Raw genomic sequence first — 10,307 nt, 5'->3', positions numbered from 1 at the left:
AAAAGACATTATATTCATCTTGCTGTCAGGTCAAACTGGCCAATAAATTTCAACTGACAAAGAGATTCCAGAATCCAGAATAATACACTTTCGATTTTATTACTTAAATACATTTATGACTGTGAATATAATTTTATGTCATGAAACATCATCTTTAATGAAATAAAATTTATTTTTTGATAATCCTTTTTTTTAAGAAGCAATTACTTTGTGGTTAGACATTATATTTTTAAATAAAATAATCATTTGAGAGAGACAAAATATTTTTTTCTGTCTAGTGTATGTTCTTATGTAAAATTATTTCTCCCTCTGCAGATAATCAAAAACTCTGTCTTAGAATCTGATAGTATTATTATCTTAATGCCTGTACAGCTTAGAATTGTTTTAAACGAAATTGGCGCTCTCTGATATTTTCAAAAATAACCGGTTAAGTTTTCAAACCGCGGGAGCGGGTTTTTATCTGCTAGTTTAGTTATTATTTTGTCCTGATGAAGCTTGGTTTAAGCGAAACCGGTCAATGTATAAAATAATAAAGTTTATGGTTAAATACAATGTTTGTTTTATTTAAAAAATAATTTTATTTTGAATGCACATTAATAAATCTCACAAACGCACGTTCCTCAATAAACTTGTGTAATTTTAATACCAAACGTTTTATAACATAATATGTACATACAATGATTTTTATTTAGAGATGTACAGTAAATAGTTAAACAAAGTATAAAATGCACTTTGCGATCCGAAATGGACAACAATTATTATTATTGTTAATAGTTAATAAGTCCCGGGCTTTACGCAAAGTTTGTCAAAACCAAATGTAGATATGGTACTTTTCCTCTTGTTTTGAACGTCAAGTATGCAAAATTCAATCAAGAAGAATCAAAATTCTACTTTAAGGGGCGAAAAAAGGGGATGGGATGGTTTTTGAAATTTCTGTAGTCAGTCACCTTCCTCTTGTTTTAAAGGTCAAGTGTGCAAATTTCATCAATTTCGGAAAAAAAACTGTATATACTCGCAAAACAAAGCCACGCCGTCCGCCATAGATACTCTTCTTTACATAGGGTGTCAATTTTTTTTCCAAAATTGACATAAAAAATTTCAACTTCGTACTCGATTTACTCGAAAATAAATGTTACACCACAAAATTATTGATACAGATTGACCAGTTTCCCGCTAATACTACGAGATGTTTTAATTTTTTTCAATTTTAGTGTTATTGAGCTTTAAAAACAAACCCCCGAAATGAATTTATTAAAAAATAAGATCACCACCGCGCATTACAAAATATAAAAAATAGGCAGGTTCTTACTATTTATTATATAACCGTTACAACTGGCAATACAGAATTTTCTTAGATTTTGACGTTTCGTAAAAGGTTAGAACAGGTTAGAATTATTCAAGAATCAAGGGTAAATTAAACTTTGAAAATGGCAGCAAGGTTTGGAGGTGCTTTGAAAGAGCTGAGGATACATTTATGCCAAACTGGGCCACAATCTGCTGGTGTCAGGTAATTCATATTTAATTGTTTTCATTACTCTGACTGCGAAGTTATGTCAAAACTTAATCCTGAACATAATATGAATGAATAAACTGCTGAAGAAGATAAATAGAATATCCAATATTCATTTTCTTCTTTGGTACCTTTGTAATTAAATCATCTGTTTATGTATGTATAACGATGTACATTTACTTGGAATCTGTTGTACCTGACAGTTCTCTTGTATTTTCAGGGAATTCATTACAAAACACTATGTGGATTTGAAGAAAAACAACCCTAAGTTCCCTATTCTTATCAGAGAGTGCGCAGGAGTACAGCCCAAAGTATGGGCCAGATACGGTATGTATAAGACTAATGGCTAAAATAATAATAATAATTTTAAGTCTTTTCTTCACGCCATGTTTTGACAAAAAAATAATTTTTAATGCAATTTTTTTTTTAAATTATATTTTAATTAAACCCTAACTAAGAGCCTGTTTAACCTTTCCGGGAGTATGGACGCTAATGAACGACGGTACACACTTTCGCCAAAGGAGTATGGACGACAGGGGTCGCATATTCATATTCGATGCATATTCTGTAAAAATGGATCATATTGCCAACTATGGGCATATTCCTGTAACTTTACACCAATTTTAAACATTTTACATCATTATCGACAGAGATATCGGCTCTTATTTATTTTGCATACTATCATAAAATTTAATCAAAAAATATGTTTTTTTATTTATGTAAAAAAAACTCACTCCCCAGAGCACGGCCAGCATTATGTAATTTACTCCCGGAAAGGTTAAGGACCATAGGTTCATATTTTGGATTAAATAAGAGAAGAAAAAAAACTAACCTTAAAACTTTCACATCAATGGCCGCCAAGTGAATTTAAATTTAACAAAATAAGCATTTTTTTCGGGAAACTGAAATACTAACTTCTAATTATATCTAAATACAAAGATTATTTTTAAAGTAAGTAATTAGCGTAGCCTAAAAACATTGTGGTAAATATTTACCAAACTGCCGCACAGATTATAGAAATTACACTTCGTTTAAACTTAATTACTACAAGAAACAACTATTTACATTGTGAGACATGCACAAAATAGGTTCTTCGTTAAGAGGTTATTTAAATAATTTGTGCAAATTTAGAATGAAATGAGACCTTTTGCAAACAAAATTTAAAAAAAAACTAACTTCTGCTCAAGATCATTTTATATGGGAAATTTTTGAACTTGGAACAAAAAGTGGAATTTTAATGCGTCTTTTACCATTTGGGAGATAAATATGTAGTTATTACTTGTAGTAATCAAGTTGAAACAAAGTGTAATTTCTACCATCTTAAAGTGAGGCAGTTAGGTAAAGATTTACCAACATTGTTTTATACACTGCCTCATTTAGAGATCACTGTTCAAGAGTTGTTGCCGCTTCAGACAAACAGATCTCTGCTTTAGTGTTCAGATTAAATATACCAAAGAGAACTTGTTTCTAAACAACAAAAGAACTCATAATTTTTTTTTTCCACAGAAAAGGGAAAAGAAGCTAGCGCCTCCCTCACCAACAAATCTGCCGACGAAGTCCTTGATGCTGTGAAGTCCATAGCCGCTAAATCTTAAACTATCCCACCCAACCCAGTGTAATATTAATTTCCCTTTGTAATATATATTATAAAAACTCGTAGATTAAAACAAAATGTTATATTAATGAATCCTATTATTATTATTGCCATTGATGATTATCCTTGTTCAATTGAAATGAAGCAGAAAGTGGACAGATATCTGAAGAAGTTTTTCAAGTGGGCCGTTTTTACGACTCGTTTTTGTGTAAGTCGGCTCGTATGTGGAACGAGCTACCGGCATCTGTTTTTCCTCCCTCCTATAATCCGAGCCTCTTCAAGGCCCGCATTAACAAATCCCTTCCTACAGCCCCTACCTTATTCCGCCTCACAACGCCGCCCAACCGGGTGGTGACATAGTTCCCCTGTCTGTACACTGCACAGGCAGGGACACTCTTGTGAGGTGTCACATAAAAAAAAAAATTTAAAAAAAGTGTCATGACAATACATCGCATTTTGAAGACGATCATCCCGTTTTTCAGTACCCTTTCCCGTTGTCCGTAATGAAAGGTTTGGTATGCCAATATCCTGTTTTCATAAAGCGGACGAGCAAAGAATTTTCTCAAGTATTAATTTTATTAGTTGGGGAGCCACATCGTAAGGCTATACTCCTGCAGTGTTGTTTACAGCCAATGCAGCTCTTTCCTGCTATTTTCTGTATTTATGTTACTAGTAGTTCTGTAACAACAGGAACAGTAGACCTTGCGACCAAAAAATTTACTTTTTTCTCTTTTTTAACCTGTTGAAAGCCAGAGCAGAAAACATAAAATTATTTTTTAAGCTGCCAGAGAGGCTCCATTCATATAATCAAAAATGGAACCTAAACTTTAATTAGCACATTAGAATGTAAATCAAAACCAAAATCTCCTCTGAAATCATAAGATTTGTAAATACCCACATACTTAATTATAAACCATATATTTTATTTGACAATATTTTTTTAATTTCAAATAATGAATAAGGAACTGCAGTAAATAATATTTTTATAAAATATATATTCATATAGATCAGCGGTCGGGGAACTTTTTTAACCATTACCCCAAAATATTTTTACGTAAGTCGATATTACCCCATCCCCCCCCATTTTGAAAAGAAGACAATCAATGTATATTTAAATAAACATTATTTATTGAATTAATTTACAAGGAAAATAAAAAAAAGTTACATGAAAATAGTATGTAATAGACAAACAAAATAAAATTCTCAAATTGGATCAAACAAAAATTGGGATTTTCAGGTTTCCCTTTCAGTTTTTGGAGAAATGATGTTGCTTCATGTTTGATACAATTACTTCAAAATTGGGACTTTTTGATGTAAGAGCAATTTGAATAAATTCTTCGGCGTTTAATCGATTTCTATTCTTCATTTTTATGTTCATTATAGTGGAAAAGCCTTGTTCACAAAGATAGGTTGTTGCTAATGGCAGCAACTTTTTTACCGCCTCCTCATGTGCAATTTTGAAAGCCTTCGTAGCTTTTGACATCCAAAAAGACAACACATTGGCTTTGCTCTCAAATTGAATAAGTGCTTCAGTTTTAGATCGAAGTTCAAGTATTGTGTCTGCCAAACCCGAAGGTTCTTCTGGTATGTTAGCAATTTCACATTTAAAAGGATCTACAGCCCAATTGAAAGTATGTATATCAAGATCTGAAAAGTAGTCAGAGAATCGCTCTCTGAGTTTGGTTAGATGTTTTATAACTGTATCCTTGATGTCATCAAAAGTAATATTTTCACAGTCTTCCAAAAACAAAGCTAACTTTGAAAAAAATGCTATCTTGTTCTGTTCTGCTTTTTGTCTCCAATATTAAAGCTTTAATCCAAACGCTGACAGTATTTCGCTGGCTGAAATGATATTAATATTTTTTCCTTGAAATTCTTTGTTCAATATATTTATTTTCTCTATTACTAGAAAATTTCCTTATTACCCCAAAAAAAACATTTTTACCCCATTTGGATAATTTACCCCGGTTCCCCGACCGCTGATATAGATCAACAAACACCGACTCTGAATATATACGTTTTATAATACTTATGTTATTATTGTAGAATTTATAAATCGTCATTTAAAAATGAATAAACCATCATGTCATTAAAACACACCGTTCAATTGGTAGACTAATCTGCTGGTTGATAACAACCAGTCTACGTCAGTAAGAATCTATGGGCTAAATTTTCTGCATCAGGATTGCCAATTCGTGTAGAATTTTCCGAGAATTGGGTTTTTTGCAGTAAGAACTTGAACAACTTCAGCATCCCACTATGATTTCCACCGACTCCCCCACTACACAAAGAAGAATACCAGCTCAGAAATGGGGCATTTTATAACTAGATCACCTTAACCATTTAAAACCGTATGTGTGTATAAATCACCAGTTTTGCCCAACTGCTGAGTTTGGTGGCTACGTTTGTTTGGAGCCCCAAGATATTTGAAAAAACCCTTGACTTTATCCAAAAACAGGTTAACCATCAACAATTCTCCCATTTTTAGAGACGGTTTGCCAAAAAAGCCACTGATGGCATCCGTATTTGAGTAGTCAATTCATTAATCATTACACCTTAGGCGGGTTCAAATCCTGGCCCAAGCATGTTAATCTTATTTCACAATTTATTCATTTCAAATAAACTATAGTATTTGCGGCTCGTTCCCGAATGGCAGATATTTCAGTATCGCTCTTGTGAGTAGGGGGGTATAACTACGATCGAAAATTGGAACTGAAATATTGTGACGTCATATGATTTCGTAACTATATCCACCAATGAAACACTCTGAAAGTCTATGGAATTAACTTTGAGAGTTTTTCATTGGTGTATAGTACAATCGGTGAGTGGTTTATTTATGATCTATGGTTAAAATTTGGACCAAACCAATCCTATGGAAAGAGGGTCGAGTTATCAATCTACAGAAGTTGATTTATGCTTGCGAGCGACCACTATTCATAATCGAAACGCTGCTTGAAATGACTTCACCCATTTTAATGACCAGATCTGAATAGCCAGGTGCTTCCCCACCTTCCTCTTCTTCATCTCCTTCTCGTACCCACTACAACATGGGGATGTATGATCTCTCTGGCTCCAGAAGGAAGGATAAAAAAGATGGTAGCGCTTTTTGGTTTGTTTTACTAATATTTCAATGGAAGGTGTTTTTGTGAAGTGGCATCATTGATTTCTTTGGTTCCAGTGCACAACAGGAAGACAGCAAACCTGTGCTCGACAATTTTCACAATTTGTTCTTACCCTTAATAACTCAAATCTGCAAAGTTGTGCCAACTTCTGTGTTCCCTCCCTCCTACATCAAGTGTAATCTCCGGTTGTTGGGTTGATAGAATCATGAAACCAAGTTTTTTATGAAACTAAACCATTTATTAAACACCACATTCTAAAATCTATGTACATTTTTATTTACTTATTTGTGATGTATGGTAATAAAGTTGAGTATTAAATCGATAGATGGCGCTAGTCATAAAGCTTACTCCAGAGTCCGTCAGATGTCGCTAGGGCGTAACAGGTACTTGTGAGATTATATTGTCAGAGAGCAAGCTCAACGTAACGTATTGTTGTTGTATTTATTAATTTATAGTAATTGTAAACACAATTATAATAAGAACCTTTTACTAATTTCAAAGAGTTCCCAACATCGAAGTCTGCGTAGTAAAGGCAGATATAACAAGTACTAGCGCTAGGTCTGCGCAGACCCGTGAAATATCCTGGGAATATTAAATTTATTATAAAACTAGAATAAGCCTATGCTTTTTAGGCCCCATATTAATTACTATAACAAATTCAAAAAAAGTTTATAAGGTATCTTTATTGTTTTTATTTGTATAGGAATCTCTAAAACGTACTACGGAAGTCTCCAATCTAAGAGGAATGGAGCCCTTACAGTAACAGTATTTAAAGTAATAAAGTATTTCATTGACAGCCCATACCTCCAGGAAAACTGAACAACTACCACTAGGGTCGACATCACAACTTTCTGAATGACGTACCCAGCATGTAATGACAAGAGGTATGGCGCTGCTAAATGAAATCTCTTGTTCTCTTGATATTTTCAGCTTCGTATTTCTGCGCTGCTGGTATTTTGTTCTTGTCAGCAGGTTCACATTTTGACATCTATTTTATTTGAAAAATCACAGGATATTTATTGGAAATCTAATTTTAAATAAGAAAATTAAAATATTTTTATGTTAAAATATCATACTTTATTGCTTGTCTGAATTTTTCAGTTCCAATTTTGAAAATAAATTCAAAGCGAATCCGAATTCTAGAGTTCATTAAACCGAAGTTACAGACACACAACCAAAATTAGTATATTAATATTCAATACATTTTTATAAAATAGCTGTCACAATTTAATTAATTTATAAAAAGCCTTCACAATTTAATTCATTTATAAATATTTTTTCCTTTGAAGAAACAGAGGTATTATGAGATTTATTATTTATTCATATACACGGTGTCCGGAAACTCGTACTACAAGCGGGAAACTGGAGAATCTACACCACATGGGGAACCCAAAAAAACATAAAGTTTTTTGATTTGAGCATTTTCAAAAAAAAAAAAAAAAAACCAAAAAAATATATTTTTCGGCTATTTTAGGGTTAAAGTTTTTTCTGGTGTTTAGGGTTGAATAACAGATGTTTTAACCCTGCAGAGCAGAAATATTTTATGATTACACCGGGTTAAATGAAGGGTGATTTCAAAATAATGCTTCAAATCCGAGTTTCTTCATTTGTTTTACTTTCAAATAGTTTTAATTAGTTGGGTACTTTGATCTTCAGTAATAATTTATAAGAATTTGATTAAAAAAAAAAAAAAAAAAAAAATCAACTTCAAACTCGATTTACTCGATAACGAAAGCTCAAATAAAAAAAAAATATACTACAAAATCGACTCCAAATGTGATGTAGATTCACCAGTTTCCCGCTTGTACTACGAGTTTCCGGACACCCTGTATTTTACAGTGGTTTATTGTAAAGGCAACATGTTTGTACCTTGATAAATATTGCAATAGTTTTACTATCCTATTTGTGTTTTATGAAGTCGGTTTTGTGGTGTAACTTTTTTTTTATTTAACTTTCGTTTTCGAATAACCTACAAATACTGTATTGTTTAGGAATAACTTAGAACTTGAATACCCTTTTATTTTTTTACCAAAAGCCTCAGTTCCATCTTTATCTACTAAAATTAAATTAAAGGGCAATTTGTTTAATCGATCAACACATTTGAAACTGTCACAAATTGACGATCAGCACAATTTTACAATTGAACGGTCTCCTTTGCGGCCGTTATTCTAATTTAGTGTTGGATCGTTGGATCAGCCATTAAATATTAACCAAACGCTGACAGCCAGAAAATCAGTGATATAGCGACTTTTATGACAATGTCAGATGTGACAAATGCCACAATGTCAGATGTAACAATGTCAAATGTTAGAACATCAAATGTGAAAATCTCAAATCTGACAATGTCAAATGTGACAACATCAAATGTGACAGGCAGTTCAACAACTGGCCCTAAGCAAAGTAATTTATAGAACTTTACTTAGATGACTTCACAAAACAATGGATGGATTAATTTATGCTAGTATGTATAAAATTACATATTAGATGTCACAAATACCATTATATTTATGAAAGTCTGCGATGCTAGCTGCACACTTATAACCTGCACAATGGATTAAAAAAAACAATTATTTAATAAATATAATATTTACTATGTTTGTTAATAAAAATAAAGCCTAATCTAAAACTAAACTGTAACAATACTAATAATTATTCTAGATGCTAATAAGAATGTGATTTATTGTTGTAAATAATTGACTTTTTTTAGACTAAAAAGCTCATAAAAATAAAACTTATAAATAAAATATACACACATTGAAAGCATTTTATATAAAATTAAACAAAACAACAAAAAATTGATCCATTTTATAATACACAGAAAATTTTAATAAAGCCTTTTTTTAAACTGTCACAACAAAGAGTAGTATTATAGTATTACTAGCCCAATAGTATTATATTAATTTTTTATTTGTTTTAACGAAGCTATCGATTTAATCAATAAAATATATATTTAACATTCAGTCATTATTTAACATGTTTATAACAATAATATTTTTTTAATAATCGTTTCCTAAGAAAAAAGATAATAAGTTTAACAATATTTTATAAGCATGGTAAGCAAATGAAGGGTACATGTCAAAAACGGGCACATTACATTATTTTAATTTTTGTGATTTACCTGCCAATTTGTTCTACAGAAAAAGTGCTGAAGAATGGTATCATTAAATCTAGCAAAATTGATTTAATTGTTTCATAAATGAAGGGAAAAAATGGAGTCAAGGCTAAAATCAGCTCATTGGCTTGTTTTTGCACAGAAAGGAGTGAGGTTATATTTTTTTAAATAGCAGAATATATTTTCGTTTTTATTGCCAGTTTCATTATATTAAAAAATAAATAAAAGAGAAATCAATATGTAAATTCTGTTTAATTTAATTTCTTTTTGCTATCTTGCAAAATTATCATTTTGTCGGTGAGCCTGTTTTTGCTTTGTACCCTTCAAATACCAGGGCAGTGCAATAACTTCACTGATTAAGTCAAATTTTCAGTCTTTAACGAAAATCTAAGTATTCCAGTTTTAGTAAAATAAACAAGTCATCAAAAAATAATTGTTGCTTCCACTACATAAACCTACTAGGTATTTAACTAGTTGAGCTAAAATATTCTTATATTAAGGTTTAACCAGAATAAGTTGGTATGGCCAAGAAAGAGCTGCCTATATGCAATATTAATTAGGAAAATAATCTTTATGTACATTTATGTATTATTAATACCCAATCAGCTTCTATAGAAACACAAAGACTTGTACCATAGATAATATAAACAAAGGGAGATATGGCAAGCTATAAACAAAGTGCACAAAATATCAAAGCGCCTATGCAATAAAATTTATGCATTTGGTGTATAGGTAGAAATAAAGGAGAGGTACCACCATGCGTAGTGCGATATGCAGTAGCATGGGTGGACCATAGAATAAAGAAGAACACATGCAATGTGCGTGTATTTCGTCATTCAAAAGTCTGTCCGATCAGGCCTTAATTTTCAAATACACAAATTTGTTTCATCACCATCGTGAATTTTCAGTACAATCAAATGGAATGATGATATACGATGTCAGGGCCAAACGGCGTCTATTCCCAGTAAT

The 10,307-nt window shown here is 31.8% G+C and overlaps 1 protein-coding gene across 1 annotated transcript; it reads left to right on the top strand.

Moving 5' to 3' along the window:
* Nucleotides 1–1,346: 1,346 nt before the first annotated feature.
* ND-B8 (NADH dehydrogenase (ubiquinone) B8 subunit) lies at nucleotides 1,347–3,197 on the top strand. Its single transcript, XM_089647210.1, has 3 exons — nucleotides 1,347–1,507; nucleotides 1,731–1,837; nucleotides 3,017–3,197. Exons 1-3 carry the CDS (start codon nucleotides 1,428–1,430, stop codon nucleotides 3,103–3,105), a joined length of 276 nt encoding a protein of 91 aa, XP_089503336.1. The 5' UTR covers nucleotides 1,347–1,427; the 3' UTR covers nucleotides 3,106–3,197.
* Nucleotides 3,198–10,307: the final 7,110 nt, after the last annotated feature.

Source organism: Hesperophylax consimilis, chromosome 26 (genome assembly GCF_061612785.1).
Source record: "Hesperophylax consimilis isolate HC1 chromosome 26, BYU_Hcon_1.0, whole genome shotgun sequence".
NCBI classification, from domain to species: domain Eukaryota; kingdom Metazoa; phylum Arthropoda; class Insecta; order Trichoptera; family Limnephilidae; genus Hesperophylax; species Hesperophylax consimilis.
The sequence above is the reverse complement of the archived record's forward strand: the minus strand, read 5'-3'. Positions and strand labels throughout refer to the sequence as shown.